This window comes from Mobula hypostoma, chromosome 3 (genome assembly GCF_963921235.1).
Source record: "Mobula hypostoma chromosome 3, sMobHyp1.1, whole genome shotgun sequence".
NCBI classification, from domain to species: Eukaryota; Metazoa; Chordata; class Chondrichthyes; order Myliobatiformes; family Myliobatidae; genus Mobula; species Mobula hypostoma.
This window is the reverse complement of record NC_086099.1, coordinates 81,622,149-81,645,254: the sequence shown is the minus strand read 5'-3', so window position 1 is coordinate 81,645,254 and position 23,106 is coordinate 81,622,149. Positions and strand designations below refer to the sequence as shown.

The 23,106-nt window shown below is 40.6% G+C and overlaps 1 protein-coding gene across 1 annotated transcript in view; it reads right to left on the bottom strand.

The window, feature by feature from the left end:
• Window positions 1–19,372: 19,372 nt before the first annotated feature.
• The window catches only part of lgi2a (leucine-rich repeat LGI family, member 2a), a 72,042-nt gene continuing 68,308 nt past the window's right edge, over window positions 19,373–23,106 (bottom strand). Inside the window, exon 8 of the mRNA XM_063042160.1 lies at window positions 19,373–20,558. Coding sequence (XP_062898230.1) covers window positions 19,741–20,558 — 818 coding nt within the window. The 3' untranslated portion in view covers window positions 19,373–19,740. The remainder of the gene's footprint in view (window positions 20,559–23,106) is intronic.

The window sequence follows — 23,106 nt, the reverse complement described above, 5'->3', positions numbered from 1 at the left end:
CATGGCCTTGGACAGGGATGGAGCAGACGGTATGGAAAAGAATTTAATCGTGGGAGACCAGGAACTTAGGAGTGTGAATTGGGAACAGATGTTCTTAGTGAAATGTACAATGGAAACATGGAGGTTGTTTAGGTAAAACTTGCATGGAATTTTGAGTAGATTTATCCCATTGAGGTAGAGAAAGGATTGCAGGGTGAAGGAACCATGGCTGAAAGAAAAGTGGAACATTTAGTAAAGAGGAAGAAAGAAGCAAACTTAAACTCTAGGAAGCAAGGATCAGACAGGGCTCTTAAAAGTTATAAGGTAGCCAGGAAGGAGCTTAAAGAATGACTTTGGCGAGCTAGAAGGGAGAATGACAAGGCTTTGGTCGGTAGGATTATGGAAAATGTCAAGATGTTCTGCACCTATGTATGTAATGAACAAGGTGATTACTAGAGTGAGGGTAGGACTGTCACGATGTGTTCTGGCAATGTTGGAACCCAAATGCGAAGGAAAGACAGACTCCAAAATTGGACTGCTTTTTCTAACTGGCAAAGGACAATGAGGAAGATGGAAAATTTGTGATTTCAGCTCCCCCCACCCCAGCTAAAGTAGGGAAAATTAGCCCAGAGAAGCAATTTGCACTTAAATTTGACAATTTCAATGTCATATTTGATAAAAGATGCAGTAAATGATTGATTATTGCATGTTCTATGATTGCAGCATCTTGACATTTCTTATTTTGTGTTTCTGGCAGATGGCACATTCAGTCAGCTGAACAATATGTGAAAAACCACTACAGCAATGAATGTGTTACTTTGTAATACATTTAGAAATGATAGAGAAAATCTTCCTGGCTCATGCCTGGGAAAATCTCTCCTTATATATACATGGAAACAGCCTAAGACTAAATCACATAATCTTCCTAGCAGCCATAAGGATGACTTTAGTTAAAGTCAAAGGCATGGAAATAAGTACTTGAAAAAGGACTGTGAACTAGGTGGAGCTAGGGGATGGTGGTGTAGAGCATGGTCACTTGCAAGGTCATCTCAGGGTAATATATGGTGACAAATAAGTACTTTAATAATACATGAACTTTGAACTTTGCAGCAATTAGTATCCGTGTAGCTAGAATGCAATATCCCTAAGGCTGATGACTCAAGCATTTAATATGATAAACACAAGAATTTTGGCAAATGCTGCAAACCTTGAACATCACATACCGAATGCGAGAGTAACTCAGCATTTTCTCGGCCTGACATGTCGACTGTTTATTTCCCTCCATTGAGCCGTTTACTTTATCCATTTATCTCAGGGAACATAGAACATAGAAATCTGCAGCACATTCGGCCCACAATGTTGTGCCGACCATGTAACCTACTCCAGAGACTGCCTAGAAATACCCTACCACATAGCCCTCTATTTTTATGAGCTCCATGTACCTATCTAGGAGTCTCTTAAAAGACCCTATTGTAACCATCTCTACCACAGTCACTGGCAGTGCATTCCACGCACCCACCATCTCCTCTCAAGTTCATCCCCTCTCCCCCACCCATATACCTTCCCCCTCACCTGCTCTCACCTCTCATTTGACAGTTTCTACTCTTTCTCCTCCCCACCTTATTTTGGCTTCTGCCCCTTTCCTTTCCAGTCCTGATGAAGGGTCTCAGCCCAAAACGTGTTTACTCCACACTATAGATCGAGTTCCTTCAGCATTTTGTGTGTGTTGGATTTAATATATAAAGCCAGCATTATTTGTATTCATTGATTATATATCCATTATCGAGGCAGAGTAATGCTGGAAGGCCAGATTACAGCAAGAAACTCTTAAAGAGGAGATACATTTTATATATTAAACTGTACGAGGTCTTGAAGGGATGTCTAAAAGCTGTGAACAGGAATAAAAAGTTTCAAGGGCTGCAGCTGCGACGTTTACTGCAGGAAGGGTGAAAAGAGAGGCATTCCTTTTGCCCTGTTGGGTATAAATCCTCTTGGCACCCACTCTAAGGGAGATGGGGAGAGGTATTAGTGGACATCAATGCTGGGAACATACCTGCAAGAATGCAACTACAGAAAGGAAACAATTCAATAAATTAATTACAATTATTAATGCAAGGAAGCTGAAAAAAATGTGCTGTAAAACCACTAAATCCTTGAAGTATTGAGTGTGTCTGTGGAGAGTGAAAGAGCGTCAATATTTAGGTTGATGTCTGTTCATCAGAACAATGATCTAATCACAGCTGCGCCACTCAGAGCATTCTGCCTGACAATCACTGCCCCCGACTTCAAGAAAAATCTTTTTCTAATACATGTTCATCATAATTGGAATTTTTACTTCTCCATTATTTATACCTTAACCACATATTGTCAGCCATACCACAGTGACAGTCAAATTCATTCATACTTCATTAATACTTAATTCTTCCTTGTAGAAGAAAGCACTGATGAAGGGTCTCAGCCCAAATTGTCGACTGTACTCTTGTCCATAAATGCTGCCTGACCTGCTGAGTTCCTCCAGCATTTTGTGTATGTTGCTCTTCCTTGTGGAAGGCAACAAACTGCTACTGGTGAGAAATCAGCCCATCTCACACCATTCTCCCTCTTGCTTTTAAAAACTTGTCTAAGGGAAGGTTAAACGATGCTGCAGAATAATTTGCACAAGATCTTTATACAGTATACTCAAATTTCTTTGTACTTTTTCAGTTCTCCTTCAATTCACAATAATAAATGTTGCAAATATGATAAATATCTATTCATTTCTCATTGCTTTCCCTTTTATCACAAGCAAGCATTGCCTGGCTGGTTGACCCTCCCTGTGAGGTTTTCTCAAGATGCTTGAAGACTCAGTGCTACCACAAGGTACGTTCAAGGCTGCAATAGAGATGAAACTATTGACTATCTCCTACACAAAAGCCCCTTTGCACCCAAGGTATAGAGAGATAGAAACATAGAAACATAGAAAATAGGTGCAGGAGTAGGCCATTCGGCCCTTTGAGCCTGCACCGCCATTCAGTATGACCATGGCTGATCATCCAACTCAGAACCCTGCACCAGCCTTCTCTCCATACCCCCTGACCCCCATAGCCATGTCTAACTCCCTCTTAAATATAGCCAATGAACTGGCCTCAACTGTTTCCTGTGGCAGAGAATTCCACAGATTCACCACTCTCTGTGTGAAGAAGTTTTTCCTAATCTTGGTCCTAAAAGACTTCCCCTTTATCCTCAAACTGTGACCCCTCGTTCTGGACTTCCCCAACATCGGGAACAATCTTCCTGCATCTAGCCTATCCAATCCCTTAGAATTTTATACGTTTCAAAACGATTCCCCCCTCAATCTTCTAAATTCCAATGAGTATAAGCCTAGCCGATCCAGTCTTTCATCAGATGAAAGTCCTGCCGTCCCAGGAATCATTCTGGTGAACATTCTTTGTACCCCCTCTATGGCAAGAATGTCTTTCCTCAGATTAGGGGACCAAAACTGCACACTATACTCCAGGTGTGGTCTCACCAGGGCCTTGTACAACTGCAGTAGTACCTCCCTGCTCCTGTACTCGAATCCTCTTGCTATGAATGCCAGCATACCATTCGCCTTTTTCATTGCCTGCTGTACCTGCATGCCCACTTTCAATGACTGGTGTATAATGACACCCAGGTCTCGTTGCACCCCCCCCGCCTTTTCCTAATCGGCCACCATTCAGATAATAATCTGTTTTCCTGTTTTTGCCACCAAAGTGGATAACCTCACATTTATCCACATTAAATTGCATCTGCCATGAATTTGCCCACTCACCTAACCTATCCAAGTCACCCTGCATCCTCTTAGCATCCTCCTCACAGCTAACACTGCCGCCCAGCTTCGTGTCATCCGCAAACTTGGAGATGCTGCATTTAATTCCCTCGTCTAAGTCATTAATATATTTTGTAAACAACTGGGGTCCCAGCACTGAGCCTTGCGGTTCCCCACTAGTCACTGCCTGCCATTCTGAAAAGGTCCCGTTTATTCCCACTCTTTGCTTTCTGTCTGCCAACCAATTCTTTATCCACATCAATACCATACCCACAATACCGTGTGCTTTAAGTTTGCACACTAATCTCCTGTGTGGGACCTTTTCAAAAGCCTTTTGAAAATCCAAATATACCGCATCCACTGGTTCTCCCCTATCCACTCTACCAGTTACATCCTCAAAAAATTCTATGAGATTCGTCAGACATGATTTTCCTTTCATAAGTCCATGCTGACTTTGTCCGATGATTCCACCGCTTTCCAAATGTGCTGTTATCACATCTTTGGTAACTGACTCTAGCATTTTCCCCACCACGGATGTTAGGCTAACCGATCTATAATTCCCCGGTTTCTCTTTCGCTCCTTTTTTTAAAAAGCGGGGTTACATTAGCCACCCTCCAATCCTCAGGAACTAGTCCAGAATCTAAAGAGTTTTGAAAAATTATCACTATTGCATCCACTATTTCTTGGGCTACTTCCTTAAGCACTCTGGGATGCAGACCATCTGGCCCTGGGGATTTATCTGCCTTTAATCCCTTCAATTTACCTAACACCACTTCCCTACTAACATGTATTTCCCTCAGTTCCTCCATCTCAGTAGACCCTCTGTCCCCTGCTATTTCCGGAAGATTATTTATGTCCTCCTTAGTGAAGACAGAACCAAAGGTCTGCCATGTCCTTGTTCCCCATAATCAATTCACCTGTTTCTGTCTGTAAGGGACCTACATTTGTCTTCACCAATCTTTTTCTTTTCACATATCTATAAAAGCTTTTACAGTCAGTTTTTATGTTCCCTGCCAGTTTTCTCTCATAATCTCTTTTCCCTTTCCTAATTAAGCCCTTTGTCCCCCTCTGCTGGACTCTGAATTTCTCCCAGTCCTCAGGTGAGCCGCTTTTTCTGGCTAATTTGTATGCTTCTTCTTTGGAATTGATACTATCCCTAATTTCCCTTGTCAGCCACGGGTGCACTACCTTCCCTGATTTATTCTTTTGCCAAACTGGAATGAACAATTGTTGTAGTTCATCCATGCGATCTTTAAATGCTTGCCATTGCATATCCACCATCAACCCTTTAAGTATCATTTGCCAGTCTATCTTAGCTAATTCATGTCTCATACCTTCAAAGTTACCCTTCTTTAAGTTCAGAACCTTTGTTTCTGAATTAACTATGTCACTCTCCATCTTAATGAATTCCACCATATTATGGTCACTCTTACCCAAGGGGCCTCTCACGACAAGATTGCTAATTAACCCTTCCTCGTTGCTCAATACCCAGTCTAGAATGGCCTGCTCTCTAGTCGATTCCTCGACATGTTGGTTCAAAAAACCATCCCGCATACATTCCAAGAAATCCTCTTCCTCAGCACCCTTACCAATATGGTTCAACCAATCTATATGTAGATACATTGATGTCAGTAATACCAGGATGAAATGCAACAAAAAAAGGGAAAATGCTCCAAATCTGTAATAGAAAATGTGTAAATATTCAACAGGTCAGGCAACATCAGTGGAGCGAGAAAAACAGAGTTAATGGATCAGATCAAGGTCCTCCTATCAGAACTAAGAACATTTAGAAATCAAACATGCTTTAATTTTCAGAGAAGTGAGGAGAGGCAGAGAGTACCAAGAGAAAATGGAGAGCAGAGATAGCGATGCAATTTTTTTTGGTGACAGCTGTTAAAGGACACTGAAGGCTTGTTAAAAGTAGATATTCTGTCTGGAGGAGATTGAATTAGAAGGAGATGAATGGAGAGAGGAAACATTTAAAAATGCTGGAAGTGTGAGACATGACTAATGGAACCCCAAAATAAAAGAAAATGAAAAAAAATACCCAGCAAGTCCAGCAGTATTTATGGAGAGAATAGAAAGAATTAATTAAAGAAGAGTCACAAGACCATACCCTTGAAGTTGACAATGAAGGCCATAAAAATGAGAAATGGAGCTATTGGATTTATATCTAATATCATTTTCCACAGACATATTGTGTCAACTCTAAGTGGCTGCTGTAGTATTTTGAACGACTCTATGTAGGATATTAAAGTAAAGATCTGGATGGTAAATTGATAATCCAATCAAGATTTGATGCTTATAATTCAGGAAATAATGATAAATTCTGTCCACTGTTATCTGAAATTATAATGATAAAATACAAAATTGTGATAACACAAAGGGCAAAAGCATATAATAGTTTGATTTGCACAAACTGACACAAAAGTGATTAACTATTTAAAAAATTAAAATATTAATTCCTTAAGGGACGATATTAAAGATAAATAGAAAACAAACAATGAGATGGTTTTGGATTAGGTGGCATAGGTGCAGCACACTCACGTGACTGACAAAATGAACAGTTTCCAAATTGTAATGTTCTTTGATTCTAATGTTACCTTGTAAAAGACTTCTTCCACCCTCCATGTCCAGCATCTCTCATGACGAATTAATAAGAATTGCTGAGTTGGAGTAAGATGCTGTAATTTACCATCCTGTATAAACCTGGAGTTGACTCCATGAGGTCTTGCTGGTGACAATCCATGCAATGAGATGCTGTTCTGGATCAATTCTTGTTGGCATTTGATCAATAGTACCTGTTCTGAGTCACACAATAAACTCAGCCTCAGTCAAATCTAATCACAAGATTCTATTCACAATTGACTGCCTTCAGAACAAAGCAACATGTAAAAAATGTTCCAGTTAATCTCACTTAGGAAGCAAAGGGCATTATTTTTTCTTGACTTCTGGGATTAAAAAACTGACTTGTTGAAGTGCTTATACTTTAAATTGGACTATTGAAGTGGAATCTATTTGTCAGTATATTTCAGTTACTATCCCAATAATAACTGTTCAGAAATGGAAGAGAAACCTTTGCTGTTGTGTTTTGTTTGTTGAATACAAAACTTTGGATGAATGATAAATGATAATTCTGTAAGGTCAAGTGACATAATTAACTCTCTTGCAAATTCAGTTGATTGTAAATATTATTTATAACATCATTAATGTCAAAGTAATGAGGATACTAAGTAGTGAGGTATTATAAGGAAGGAGGTATTTGCAGCCTTTAAGTGCATTCAGGTGAGCTTTGGAGCTGTGAATAGTGGACACTCGGAGAGATCAGAAGCTTGAGAAGACGTAGTTCACTCAGGTTCACTGATCGAGCAGAAAAGGCAGCAACTCGCAGCAGTTTTGGAGTTTTGAGCAGTGGCCAATCAGCATTCAGCATTGATTGGCAACAACAAATTTAAGTAAGGCAGGGGCAAGCCGAGCAGCCATCATTGGAGCAGACAAAGATAGAGTGGAGAGTTCGATGCTTCAGCAAGGAGAGGCTTCTGTCAGAGAAGGCAAAAATAAAGCTGTAGGAAGAGTTTTTCCCCCTTCTTTACATTTGATCGGTTAGAACAGTAAAGATGCCAGGCAGGACGGTGGAACGCTCCTCTTGCGGGATGCGGAAAGGCAGGGAAACTTGAAGTGTCCCTGAGGACTATATCTGCAAGAAGTGCATCCAGCTGCAGCTTTTAACACTCTGCGTTAAGGAGTTGGGGCTGGAACTGGATGAACTCCGGATCATTCGGGAGGCTGAGGGGGTGATAGATAGGGCATATAGAGGGGTAGTGACACCCAAGGTGCAGGACACAGGAAAGTGGGGAAAGGGATTAAACAGCCAGTGCAGAGTACCCCTGTGGCCATCCCCCTCAACCATAGGATACTGTTGGAGGGGATAAACTAGCAGAGGAAAGTCATAGTGCTCAGGTCCCTCGCACTGTCTGACTCTGCGACTCAGAGGGAAGGGAGGGGAGGAGAAGAGAGCTGTGGTGATAGGGGAACAGAAAGGAGGTTCTGTGGCAAGAATGAGATTCCTACCTAAACAAGAGAGATTCTGCAGATGCCGAAAATCCAAGCAACACATACAAAATGCCGGAGGAACTCAAAAGGCCGGGCAGCATCTATGGGGAAAAGTAGTCTATGTTTCAGGCCAAGACCCTTCGGCAGGAATGGAGTAAAAAAGATGGGAAGTAGATTTAAAAGGTGGGGGAGGGGAGAGAGAAACACAAAGTGATAGGAAAAACCGGGAGTGGGAGTGGTGAAGTAAAGAGCTGGGAAGTTGATTGGTGAAAGGGATACAGGGCTGGAGAAGGGGAAGTCTGATCGGGGTTAGAAGGCCATGGAAGAAAGAAATGGGGGGAGGAGCACCTGAAGGACACAATGGACAGGTAAGGAGATAAGGAAAAGGGGATGAGGACTGCTGAAGGTGAGGATGGGGTAGGGCCTATTACCAGAAATTTGAGAAATCAATATTCATGCCATCAGGTTGGAGGCTACCCAGATGGAATATAGGGTGTTGTTCCTCCAACCTGAGTGTGGCCTCATCGCGCCAGTAGAGGAGGCCGTGGATTGACATATCAAAATGGGAATGGAGTGAGTATGTTGCCAGCTGAGTGCCAGGGTACAGGACATCACGAATTGAGTCCTCAGCACTCGTTAGTGGGAGGGTGAACAGCCAGAGGTTGTGGTCCATGTAGGTAACAATGACATAGGTAGGAAAAGTGACAAGGGTCAACAAAGAGAGTTCAGGGAGTTAGGTGCTAAGTTAAAGGGAGGTCCTCCAGGGTTGCGATCTTAAGATTGCTGCCCATGCCACGTGCTAGTGAGGCCAGAAATGGGAAGATTATACAGGTTAACATATGGCTAAGTTGTTGGTGTGAGAGGAAGGACATCAGAGTTTTGGATTATTGGACCCTCTTCCTGGGAAGTGGGACTCATACAGAAGAGATGGTTTGGGCATGAACTGAAGGGAGACTAAACCTAGTGGGAAGGTTTGTTAGTGCTGCACGATGGGATTTAAATGAGAGGTGCTGGGGGATGGGAACCAGAGAGCTAGAAGAGTTAGTGGAGAGGTTTCGGAGACAGATGTTGGTAAGACCTCAGACAAAATCAGGTTGAGCATGTCCTGAGTTGCATATATTTTGATGCAAAAAGTATTGCAGGAAAGGCAGATGAGCTCAGAAAATGGATCAACACATGCAATTATGATACTGTAGCCATTAGTGAGATTTGGCTGCAGGAGGGGCAGGACTGGCAGCTCAATATTCCGGGATTCCTCTGTTTTGGATGCGACAAAGCAGGAGGGATTAAAGAGGCCGGGGTGGCACTACTGTTCAGGGAAAATGTCACGGCACTGCTCAGTCAGGACAGACTGGAGAACTTGTTTAGTGAGGTTTTATGAGTAGAACTGAGTAATAAGAAAGGTATGACCACGTGAATGGGATTATATTATAGACCACCCAACAGTCTGCAGGGTTTAGAGGAGTAAATTTGCAGAGAGATTTCAGACTTTTGCAAGAAACATAAGGTTGTGATAGTAGGTGATTTTAACATTCCACATATTGACTGGATCTCCCAAACTGTAAGAGTGCTAGATGGGAAAGAGTTCAAATTTGTTCAGGAAAGTTTCCTTAATCAGTAGATAGAAGTCCCAACTAGAGAGAGTGCAGCAGTAGATCTGTTAAGGAATGAAACAAGGCAGATGATAAAAGTTTATGTAGGGGAACACTTTGCCTCTGGTGATTACAATGCCATTAGTTTTGAAGTAAATATGCAAAAAGATAGGTATGGTCCTGGGGTTGAGATTCTAAATTGGAGAAAGGCCAATTTTGCTGGTATTGCGAAAATCTGGCAAGTGTGAATTGGGACAGGCTGTTTTCTGGCAAAGGTGTATTTGGTAAGTGGGAGGCCTTCAAAAGTGAAATTTTGAGAGTACAAAATTTTGAGTGGCTGAAAGGAGGTGTGAAACTGCTCGAGCAAATGAGGTGCAGCATCCTAAGGGATGCTACAGATATGTTAAGAGCAAAAAGATTGCAAGGGACATAACTGGTCCTCTGGAAGATCAGAATGGTAATCCATGTGTGCAGTCAAAAGAGATGGGGGAGATCTTAAGTACATTTTTTGCAGCTGTATTTACTCAGGAGACAGATACGGAGTCTATAGTAGTGAGACAAATTGGCATCAACTTCATGGACCCTATACAGATTACACAGGAGGAGGTGTTTGCTATCCTGAAGCAAATCAGGGTGGGTAAATCCCCAGGGTGTTGTGAGGGGTTGCACTTTAGTAGAACCACCCAGGGTTGGTCTTACAGAGTGAATGGTAGGACATTGAGGACTGTGTTAGAACAAAGGGAACTGGGAATACAGGTCCATAATTCATTGAAAATGGTGTCACAGGTGGATAGAATTGTAAAGAAAGCTTTTGGCAAATTGGCCTTCATAAATCTAAGTACTGAGTACAGGAGATGGGATGTTATGTTGAACTTGTATAAGGTATTGGTGACACCTAATTTGGAGTATTGTGTAACACACACAAAAAATGCTGGTGGAATGCAGCAGGCCAGACAGCATCTATAGGAAGATGTACAGTCGACGTCCCGGCCCGATATGTCCACTGTACCTCTTCCTATAGATGTTGCCTGGACTGCTGCGTTCCACCAGCATTTTTTGTGAGTGTTGCTTGAATTTCCAGCATCTGCAGATTTCCTCGTGTTGGAGTATTGTGTGCAATTTTGGTCACCTACCTACAGGAAAGATGTAAGCAAGGTTGAAAGAGTACAGAGAAAATTTACAAGGATGTTGCTAGGTCTGGAGGACCTGAGCTGAGGAAAGATCGAATAGGTTAGGACTTTATTCCTTGGAATGTAGAATATTGAGGGGAGATTTGATAGAAGTATACAAAATTATGAGAGGTTCAGATAGGGTAAATGCAAGCAGGCCTTTTCCAGTGAGATTGGGTAGGACTACAGACAAAGGTCATGGGTTAAGGGTGAAAGGTGAAAAGTTTAAGGGGATCATGAGGGGAACTTGTTTCTTCAGGGGGCTATGAGAGCATGGAACAAGTTGCCAGCACAAGTGGTGCATGCAAGCTCAATTTCAATGTTTATGGATGGTAGGGATATGGAGGGTTATGTTTCCAGTGGAGGTTGATGGGAGTTGGTGGTTTAAGTGGTTTTGGCTTGGACTAGACAGGCTGAAAGGCCTGTTTCTGCACTGTACTTTTCCATGACTCTATGAAATCCCCTGTGTTTGACCATATGCACCCATAAATCTAATGAGAGGCCACGGAAGAAATCGCAGAGACCCTTGCAGAGGTATTTGCTTCATCGTTAGCCACTGGTGAAGTTCTAGAAGACTGAAGGGAGGCTAATATTGTTCCATTCTTCAAGAAAGGTAGCATGACCAGACGAGGGCCTAAAGGCCATTGAGCCTGATTTCTGAATAGAGAATGTACTGGAGAGAATTCTGATCAGGAAGAATCAGCATGGTTTTGTCCATGGTAAGCAAAACTCTTTGGAAGATATTGAAGAGAGGAAGGTCGGGCAGTGGATGCTGTTTGCATGGACCTTAGTAAGGCCTTTGACAAGGTCACACATGGCAGGCTGATCTAGAAGTTTAGATTGGATGGGATTCAGTGATAGCTCAGTGATAGGAAGCAGAGGGTGAAGGTCGATTCTCCAACTGGAGGCCTGTATTAGTGGAATGCCCCAGTGTTGGCACCTCTGTTTTTCCCTATTTATGTAAATAATTTAGGTATGATTGTATGCTGTAGAAAGTTTGCTGATGATAATAAATTAGGGTCTTATTAGCAGTGAAGCAGGCTATGATGAATTGCAAAGAGATCTCAGATAGGTGTGAGATGATGCATATTGGATATTTGAACCGGGACAGGACATACACAATGAATGGCTGGACACTGATGAGTGTTTTGGAAGTTGTGGAAGTACAAACGCATAGTTTGCTGAAAGTGGACCCACAGATAAATAAAGTGGTGAAGATACTGTTTAGCATTCTGGAGTCAGGGCATCAAGATGGGAGTAAGGACATTATGGTGCAGTTATAGAAGTCATTGTTGAGGCCACACTTGGAGAATTATGTCCAGTTTAGTTCGCCCTGTTATAGGAGATATATTGTCAAGCTGGACAGGGTGCAGAAGAGATTTACAAGGATGCTATTTGAACTGGAGGGTCTGAGTCATAGGGGAAGTTTGGCCACACTGGGTCATTCCTTGGAGCGTAGGAGAGTGAGGGGTGACTTTGTTGAAGTTTATAAAACCATGAGGAATATCGATAAGGTGAATGGTCACAGTATTTTCCACAGTTTTGGGGAGTTCATATCCAGAGGACTCAGTTACAAGGTAAAAGGGGAGAGATTGAGAAAGGACTTGAGAGGCAACATCTTTACACTGAGGATAGTGAACACCTGGAATGAGCTGCCAGAAGAAGTGGTTGAGGAGGGTACAATTGCAACATTAGAGAGGCATTCGGATAGGTGTATGTCGGGGAGGAGCACTGAAGGTGATGGGCCGAATGTGGGCAACTGAGACTAGCAGGAAGGATGCTGTGATCTGCATGGACTAATTGACCCTAAGGGGCAATTTCCTATGACTACAATGTTGGAAAGCTAACATGGCAGACTTCAACTCATTTGAAAAAAATTAGCACATATCCTCTCAGCAGCAGAATTATTTACAACTTCACTACATCACGTGGAGAAATCAGACAGGTGTCTCCACCACCCACCTGGCTTCACCTATCTCCTTCTAGCTTGTAGTCCTTCCTTCTCCCACCTACTTATTTCCCCACCCTTCCCCCCTGCAGTCCTGATGAAGGGTCTCTGCCCAAAATGCCGACTGCTTATTCTTCTCCTGCTGAGTTCCTCCAACACTTTGTGCTTATTACTCTGTATTACCAAATTTTGCGAAGTTCCCTTTAGCTATCACTCCAGGTCCAATATCAATTTCTGTAAGGAATTGAATTCTCTTTATCTTGCTCCTTTAATTTTACCGACCATATTACATCTCTGTTCTCTGGTTACCTATACCTTTGACACTAGAAATAATTCCTCACTTTTTATTGCATGAAAATCACACATTATTTTAAACCTCACCTTTAGAATAAGGGATCATAATATATTACTGACACTGTTGTCAGTAATGAAGCTATTCAATGCAAGCAGGCTTTTCCCAGTGAGGTTGGGTAAGACTACAACCAAAGGTCATGAGTTAAATGTGAGAGGCGAAAAGTTTAAGGGGAAAATGAGCTGCCCGGCTATGTTTGTAGCCCTGCAGGTCACAGTTCGAGTGGTATTGTATGTGATGATGTTAGCTACAGCCCTTTCATGCTGTGAGCTGCAGACCTCTACTGCCCAATGGGTGAAAACGTTTTCCCTCATCTCCCCTGTAGCCCCTCGCTCACTTACATTAAATCAGTAGTCACTGGTTTCTGACACCTCACAGACAGAAAGTATGTTAAAACTCCAGTAATCTACTAGCTGACTATTGGAAAATCCCAATGGTTTTGCATCAGAAGATGTTTTCCTTCAGTGATGTTCCAGTTCCTGTGCTTCCTTTCCCACCCACAAAGGCTCTGGCACCTGCACTCACATTCAATTCGCTGGTTCCCTCGCCCCCTTGAAATTTACTGAATTTTCTGTCTTTAATCTTACTGGATTCACTGGAACAGTTTTTCCTTCTGTCATGCAACATCTTCAAAAGAAAGTAAACTTGAGGCATGATAAAGTAATACTATTAATTATATCCAATTGTCTGGAAAATCTGCTAGCCTGTTACCAGCACAATCTGTGCATGACAGATTAACGGAGTTTCATTGTAGGTTCTTCATATGTTCTCTATTCAGACTTTTCATTATTTTATACATCTTAATTCATTCTCCACTCACTCTCCTCAGTTTCTAAGAAAAGAAATGTAGTTTATCCAATCTTTACTCATAATTATTGTCGTGACTGTGACTACATCATTGGAGAAACGAGTGGATATGGAAGCCTTTACTCAGCTCAAGAAGAAGACCCTCTCAGTAGAGTCAACCAAACTTGAAGTACATCAAGATTTTATACTCTTAAGGACAATTAGCAAATTCAATAATAACTAAATGGCGTTGTTCATTTCAGGATTTTGTGCCTGAAGTACATATTTACAATGGACGCATGTTGTTTGATATGGTCAAGTTAAGAAAATTTAATCTGGTCTACCAGAACTCCTTGGTTTCTGGAAGAAAGGTGCAAAATAGTTTAAACTGTAGGTGCCTTATTTGATGTAGGCCAATTAACACAGACCCATTGTCTTACTGTTTGTTCAGCTAATGCAGATGAGAACATTGCATGGTCACATCGTTTTACAAACCATACCTTGAGCAGCCAGCCTCCTGCTGTGGACCAGCAGCCTGTGCTCTGTAAGTACCTTTTCCTTTCAAAACTGATTGTACATTAATATTTTAACAGGTTCTTTGAAGACATATTGGTTCTTGTTTGTACTAATACCTCTTGGTCTTATTACGTAAGCCCCAAAAGATGTCCCATGCCTGACAATTCCCTAACAACTACAATATTCCAGTCCTGGCAATGTTCTCGTAAATCCTCTTTGCACCTTCACTCCTATCTCCTGTGTCACGTGACCAGAAATGGACGAATTCTCAGGCTGTGATCGAATTACTATTTTTATAGTTCAACATGACCTTCCCGCTCCTATATTCTTTATTTTGGCTAATAAAGGACAGTGTCCTGTTTCCCTTTTTAAGCACTTTCTCGACCTATCCTGTTACATTAATGATGAAGGGATACATACTCCAAGATCCTTCAGTTATTCTACCCCATTCAATATTCCCAATTCCTTTGTCTTGGCTCTTTAACTTAATTGCCTCAGCTAGCCTCAATTAAATTTGATTCAGTTTTTTTCTGCCTAAATGACCAGACCATCCATAACTTTCTGCTGCAAGACTAGTTTCTGTATCATCTGCAAACTTCTTTATTTTTTCCCCTTCTGATTAATTTTAACTCATTAATAAATATTTGTAAAAATCAAAGAAAGCAAAAATTCATCCCTAAAGAACTCCACTTTAACAACCTCACAGAACTACCAGGCAGCAATTACATTTTTCTTCCTTTTTCTGAGTCAATTTCATCTGACAGACTTCTGCCCATTTTACTGATCTGTCTGTATCCCCTTCACTGTTTACAACATTGCAAAGTTTTGGTCCAGACTTTGAAATTATGTCCTTATGATGTGCTCAGGTTGGTCAAAAAGAGAAGGAGACCCTTAGAGGATACCAATGGACACTTCATTTGAAAAACCATTCACCACAGTCTGCACATTGCTACTGTCACTTTAATCCCAAAGTGCTGAGTTTTCAGAGATACATATTATGTCCTGCGTTATCAAACTCCTTTTTAACTGCCATATGAACAGTATCAACCACACACTTTTATCAAATTGCTCTTTAATGGCATTAAATAACTAATTAAATTGTTCAAAGTTAGCTACTGTCAAGTCAAAGGATAGAAAATGACTGCCATTTTTTGATAAGGTTAAGAGTGCCTTTAACTTTTCGTGTAAAGTTCACTACTAGCTAAGATTGCAATAAAAACACAATTGCATTGCACTTACTGAAAGTGTGACATATCAATTAGCATGGTCAACATTTTCATATCAACTTCATAATAGAACATGCAGGTGCACTCCAGGTTACAACAGGTTTTCATTCCTGGGAACTGTTCATAGTTTGTAAATGCAGCCGGCTGGCAATAAATTTAAATAAAAGTATTGACTGATGTGGAGATAAACCAGGACATTTAACTCAACCTTTCAGATATTTGTGCAAAATGAGTTCCCACACAGAGGAAGATGTGTATTGCCCCACAGATGGCAAATGTATCTGGCCAGTCTCATAAATGCTCGTTTATATGTATAGGCTGCCTGTATGTCAGACATTCCTGACCTGGGAAGGACCTATTGGTGTATTTCCCAAAGTACAAGGTACCACTGACAGTTGTGACACATCCAGTCTGAAATCCAACATTGTGCCATGCTGTTTGTATTTGGAGACACTGGAAGTTGAGAATGTCAGAAGAATTTGAGTTGCAGGATTCATCTTAACTGGTTTATAAAATGTAGAGGAACAGCTGTAAGTATGACAAAAGATGTGCAGCAGGTTGACTACCATATTTTTTGGCCAGCTACTTCATGGCACTATTTGATTGTTTCCCTACAGCAGGGAATATCTTCTGCACATGCCTTCCAAAACATGCAGATATTAGACACAATGCTGAGCCAATTTATCAGTTTTAGCCCAGACTCTGTACATCATGACCTTAAAGTGCCAATCAAGGCAAGCTATCCTTACACTATAACAGGATACCTGTTTTAGTGGTGCTTAGAAACTACCACTCTGGCATTTAATTGCAGACCTTGTTTTGGTTCAGGTTTGAGTTTACCTTGTTTTATACTGGACACACTTTATCTCCAGATTTCTTTTCTGGGCATGGTTATTTTGAGAAAGTGTTGTTCCTTTACTGTTAAATGCTTTGTGTTTTTTTTATCTTCCTCCTTTGGATGTACAGTACCTGACATTTGGAAGCAGAGTAAGACAGTCTGTTCTTCACAAGAAATTTGATGTAAGCACATTTTTGTTACAGCAAACAGTAACAGGGCAATTAGCTCCTGGTTTAATATGGATAAATGGTGGCTAACAGATGTGTGTTGATGTCAACCCATAATTCATAAACATTAAAATGAAAGTGCAGTTAGACCATTGTGAGATCTGACAGTAAATAAGAGGTTCAGTCCTAGCTAAATAGTTGTTTGTGGAACACAAAACAGATGGGAGATATTCTCCTTATGTTCACATTTGTTTTGTCAACTCCCAAAAAAGTGAGGTGAAAATGAGGAAAAAGAAATCAGGATGAGCCATTCTGAATTTAAATCAATAGAAAAGACAAAATAGTGAATGATAATTTTGAGAATTTTGTGAATGTTTGATTCAGAGGTTGGCCTGGATAATTTTGTCATAATAATACATGTAAAAACATGGAAGTAAAAAAGTTATAACTAGACAAAATGTTAACTGATATCAGATAAAGGTATGGACTCTTTGGAAAACCCATTTATTTACTTGGCAAACAAAGATTTTTATTATTAGTTCTTTCACTATTTCTTCTCTCTCTCTCTTCCTGCTTTTATCAAAATTGTCCCTTTTTTTAATGCAGTTTCAGTTATGCCAGGCAATTTCTGCACCAATGCAACCTAATTATTTTTAACATACTACAGTTATTTTGCAGAACACAATAGGGTCAGCTTGCAATTCTGCCTTTTAATGGCCTAAAGACAACATTGCTATGTAAGTCAAATAAATGTAAGAACCTCAAATGTTGAGGGCTCTTTATGTGCATCATTTTCCATTTATCACATTGCATTCCAATTGGTATTGCAAGTTTCAGCACAGTGTTTTCTATTCATGTGTTGCAAATTCTCTCAGAATTCAGCCCAGCGGGTATAATCATTGAAGTCAAATCTGAAATGGAAAATATCACAGGCTAAATTCTTCCAGTTATGGGAAATATTGCGAATCAAAGAATGGATGTTGGAATGATGTGGGAGCATCAGAGGGACCTGATGAAAAGCAGTGCCTGAAAGGACAGATGTTCCTTGTTCAAGAGGACCAGCTTGACTCTCTAGGGCCACTGTCAAACAGTTCTGCAGGAGGTCTCTGTAAGGACAAGAGTGTTGTCTACAAATGCCTGCATTTTGGAAAAGCCTGATGTACAGGGCACTGCTGGTGCCCACTCCTCCTGATCATATCGGCTGAAGGAAAAGCAGGGGGAGTGTCTTCTCCTTCAGTGTAAATTTGGTTGCTGTCCCCATTGCAGCAGTGAGATGTGACAGAGGTCAGCCGCAGTGGCCTGCAATGATTCTGATGCTCCACTCTTGAAAATGGTTATGACCTCGATGGGGAAAGAAGTCCAGGCATACATACAAAGCTGCATTTGAGATCTCAGAATGCCATATTACAAGCAAAATTCTCCCAGTTATGGGAAATATTGCAAGTCAAAGAATGAACTTTGGAACGATTTGGGAGCACCAAATGGATCTGGTTAGACCGGCACCAGAAGATAAAGAATGCAGTTTGAGTGAAGGGTCTTTAAATGGCACAGGTTCAGAAGTGGAGTTAATTAAACTGTTCCCTAAATAAAAAAGAACTGTTATTTGTTTGCCAGAAAAAAAAATGATAGCATAAATGAACATCTCACTGAAAATCAGGAGTTGATCAGATAAAGGATAAGAGTGTAACTGGGTCTTGGTTACACTGGCTGCTGGGGTGTCTAAAATGGCTTCTTTGTATGTTATATTTATTATTTTCTGTAATAATAACTGCGTTGTAAGGAATTCTCTCTCTCCCCGCTTGTTTGGGTTATATTATTGATAAGGGAGAAAACGAACCAATGAGTGTCCATGTTATTCTATCTGTATGTGTGGGAACCGGGGTGAGTGCGTGGGTTTTTTGGGAGCAGAACCGAAGAGGAAGGACGTGTTGGACGCACTCTGGTTGACCACCATGGTTGGTCCCAGGCGGTGGGTCGAGGGGGTCAGAGGAGATCGAATGGTGGAAAGAAGACCCCGTCAATTGAGCTCCAACAGTTGAGCACGAAGTGGTTGAACTCTGATAAGTTTGGTGCCTTTTACTTTCCTTTTATATTGTATCTTTATTAATTACATAGTTCCAGTAAGATCTATAAAGTGTAATCTGTGAATCATACATTGTGTGCTGTCTGATATTTGATGTGTGAGTTTGAACCAGGGTGCATTACACAGCAACTATGCAAACGTGAGACACAGTTTGGTGGGCGGACGGGGTTTCCCCTAGATAAACACAAGCCGATAGCCCTGAGTGTTACAAGAACATCTAGGATTTTGCATAAGATTCTCTATTCTAGTTACAAATATGCAGCTTTGCTTTTTGTTTGGAGATGTGTGAGCAAATTTCTGGGCCAATATCTGTAATTTATCTGAACTGAATGGCTGAAGTGAATTGACCATCATGCATACTAATTCAACCACTGGTGAAGCTGCATGCTTCACACAAGACGACATTAACATGATTTGATGCATCATTTGCAAAAGTCAAGGTTATATATATATCTCATTTACCGGAACACAGAAAGCCCCTGACAATGAACACTAAGCTTCTTTGTTGCACATTTGGAGCAGCAACAGATGGTCTAACGCTACAGGCTATATTCCTGTAAGACAGTGCCTGGCTGAGCAGGATCCATTTCAGCTAACAATTCTAACAGGGAAGGCTGTCATCCTGAACCAAACTGCAACTAAAATACGTTCAGAAGGACTCATATTTCAGCAGTGCAAGTTAAAAATACAACCAGTGCAGCCAGCAAAATATTGTTATTTGGATGAAGCCCATAACTCTGTTATCAATTAATAAGCACAACTAATACGGGGAAGGCATTTATTCTGTTGCAAAATATAAGGTTAAATAAAATTTGGACATACTTATTTATTGATTAACTAACATTACATGTTAGAATTTTATTATGCATAGCCTAATATAATATACAGTATATTCATACTGAATGAGAATACATTTTATAAATACTTCTGCTACTACTGTAATAGCAGTAAATGATAACAATTTTTTAAATGATCGTTTTAGAATTAGTAACAGTTTCTTGGGTCTGAATATAACCGTTCACAAGATGACAATTAATACAACAGTGTCCGTTCCAGAGGCCACCTCCTCCAAAGAGTGAGCCATCAACAATTACCATATGTTTTTTTTTACAAGACTACTTTTCTTCTCATTGTACAGTTGCAGTTTAATACATTGAACCAGTTATTTTCAGCCTCTCAAGTAATAAAAATCAATTTACTAACTAACTAATTAAGATTTTGCATTCGCAACTTTTTCCAGTAAGTTACAGGCTCAAATCAATAATTGCATGCTCAAATATTTGAGTACTTCCTTTAAAACTTGCAGCAAATAAAAAATCGGTTCGACCTGTGGATACAGCGGTGAAAGATCTAGGAGCCTGGACATAGATTTCTTCAAATTTTGTAAAGCCCTTTTTTTGACTGTCCCAAATATAAATCTCAGAGAAAGTGTAGTCACTTGCTACAACCAAATAGTGCCAGTCTTTGAATGAAAATGGTTGCAGAAGCATTGACCCTCGTGAAGGAAGATCTTGCATTTCAACAAACTGCTTTGTATTCCATTTCATTATCTTAGAATCTCCAATAAATCTTGTCAGAGAAATGAACAGGTCATTTTTAATTTTGAAACTCTTCACAGCTATTACATCCTCCATATGTTGCAAAACGCTTTGCTGCACAAACTGCTTTGTATTTTTGTTCCATTCAAAGATCACTGGGTTTTGCGACCGACTTGTTAAAATTAAATAAGACTTCCCATCTATACTGACGTATTCAGAATCTATGTCTCTAAACCATTTGTGCAGAGTCTGGTAGGAATAGAATTCTTTGCCAGTCCATTTATATATTGTTGACAACCCAGCTTTGGAACTATCCACAATAATAAAGAACCACTCATTGTCAATCTGGAATGCCTCAATGTCGTTTGGTTTTGAAATTTTAGAAGCTTCGATTCCTTGAAATTTCACAAATTTAGTCCGGCTCTCATTATGTTTATAAATGGCAGAATCACCGAAAAGTTGTGCAATTACAACAAAGACTTGTTGTTCAATTGTTATTGGTGTACATCCAATTATGGACTGACCTGCAAATATAGCAGACTACAATTATTTTCACATAATACACATTGGTAATGCAGAGAACTCAGTAAACCTCAACTACTACATTTGCTCCTGAAATCAAAAGGACAGAATCAATTTTCATGTGACAAGGTCAAATGTGAACTGCTTACATACAGTAAATAAAGACAGGATTTTAAACTGTAAGGTATGTAGGTTTTGTGGACAGACAGTTGTTATCTCTTTTCTAAAGAAAGCTGTCTGCAAGGGTTTAATAGATACATGGCAATTTTCCTCTCTAAGATGAATTCCAGTCTGATGCCAGTGCTTCAAGATTCAGAACATCCAGGTACAAGGATGCCAACACAGGCTGAGCAGCCAATTAGATGAAAAAATCTCCAGACAGCAACCAAGGGAATAAAAAGCATTAATTATAATTAACTGCATATTCAGCTAAGTACAAATAAAATTAAGATAAATATATTACTATAAATATTTGAAAACAATATATTTATATTAAAAATTAATTAATTTTTAACACAAAGGACGAAATGAAATGTCACACATATAAAATTAGGTTTTCAAGGCCAGAGAGATTGTTAGATAATAATTACGATAACACATCATTTAATGAATTATAGTACAGTACATTAACATCTTCTTTACAGTGAATAGAGTGGCAGTGAGAATAAAGTGGGTGCACTAACAACGTTCACACCCCAAGGGCAAAAACTGTGTATAAGTTTGAAGCTCATATTCCAGCACTGATTCCATGTTGATGGCATCTGCAAAGACTAAAGTGATTCACCCTGCAGAGTACCATTAACATCGACTGATGGATACCTGCACATGCAGATGCTAGACGGTGCTGTCAGTTTTAGATAGTTATGGTGATATTTTCAGTTTTGGCATAATTACAATTACAAAATTCTGGCCAATAAGTTTGGTACATTGCCTCTATTTTATTAAATATATTCACCATCGGTATCAAGAGTACTTTACTCTAGTTAATGCACTATGAAAAGTATATTCAATATGAAAGATGTAACCATCACTTCTCACTCCATGTGATAAACAATATTTATGGGTCTCTTTTCCATCTGCATTTGAAATTATAGGTTCAGTTCCAGAACCTGGAATGTCTACCATCCAAAGTTAGGATTTGAATAAGTATAAAACATCAAAGCCATTATGTATTTTACAGTGACAATTAGATTCAGTGGTTGAATTTTTGCCTTTTATTGTCCAATTGTTTTGCTTCTTCTAAATTTCAGTACTTGAAGATATTGCTTCTCCTTGTCCTTCCAATTTGATGCTATCGTCCAAATCTTTGGGGTGTAATTTGGATTGCTCAGTCCGTTCGTGTGCAATTCATTCGGCTTCCCTAATGGATATAATCGACATTTACGCTCAAATGTTTTCCAACATTATTTGAAGCCAAGCTAAGTGCTAAGTGCTGGATCAATGTATCTATTTTATAAAGTTGAAATCTGTCCCAAGCATTGTGGCCCACCAGGCCGGTGCTTATGCCGGTTTCTGTGGCATAAAGCGACTGAGAGTACGAGACTACCCCCCCCCCCCCCCCGATAGGACGCCAGTCTATTGCGAGGTTTACCCCCAGCATTTGCCGGTACCCATTTTTGAGCCACTGTTTCTACCTAGTAATCTGTAGAGGGAGAGTGGCTGTGTATATTTGTGGGAGAAAGATTCTTAGGATGTCAAACCCTATCATTAATGTTAAATGTGTTTGTGGCAGGAGCATCAGTTTCTCCTCTGCCTGTGAAACACTTGCTTTTGAAATGAAGGGAAGAATTTCAGAGACCTTGTGCCACTATTACCATCAAGGGCCAGTGTTAGGGATGAATCCCTAGGCATGGGAAAGGTATAGGTGACAAGTTAATACAACAAGACTCTGGTGAATGGGAATTGACCTGACTTATTAGTTCTATTTTTTCCCCTCTCTCTGCTGTTGCTACCTGAATTGTTGAGGGTTTGTACTTCAGCACACTCTCTGTTTCAGACTTCCATCATCCATACACATAGTGAGGAATTTCCTTTCCCCTCCACAGAAAGATTGCATCATAATGTCTCGCCATGAGAAATTCCTTTCCCCTGCGCAGGAAGATTGCCCCGTAATGTCTCGCCATGGGAAATTCCTTTCCCCTGCGCAGGAAGATTGCCCTGTAATGTCTCGTCATGGGAAATTCCTTTCCCCTGCGCAGGAAGATTGCCCCGTAATGTCTCGTCATGGGAAATTCCTTTCCCCTGCACAGGAAGATTGCCCCGTAATTTCTCGCCATGGGAAATTCCTTTCCCCTGCGCAGGAAGATTGCCCTGTAATGTCTCGTCATGGGAAATTCCTTTCCCCTGCGCAGGAAGATTGCCCCGTAATGTCTCGCCATCGTGCTGCTCCGACAGCCGCTCCTTCACAGCTCCAATCCTGACATTCAGTGCGGTCCGTGTAGTGTTTGCATGCCCTACCTGTGACAGAACGAGTTTCCCTCAGGTTCTTTGCTTTCTCCCACACCACATCACAAGAACATTTTAAATTTGTGATTGGCCCCTGGTGTGCAA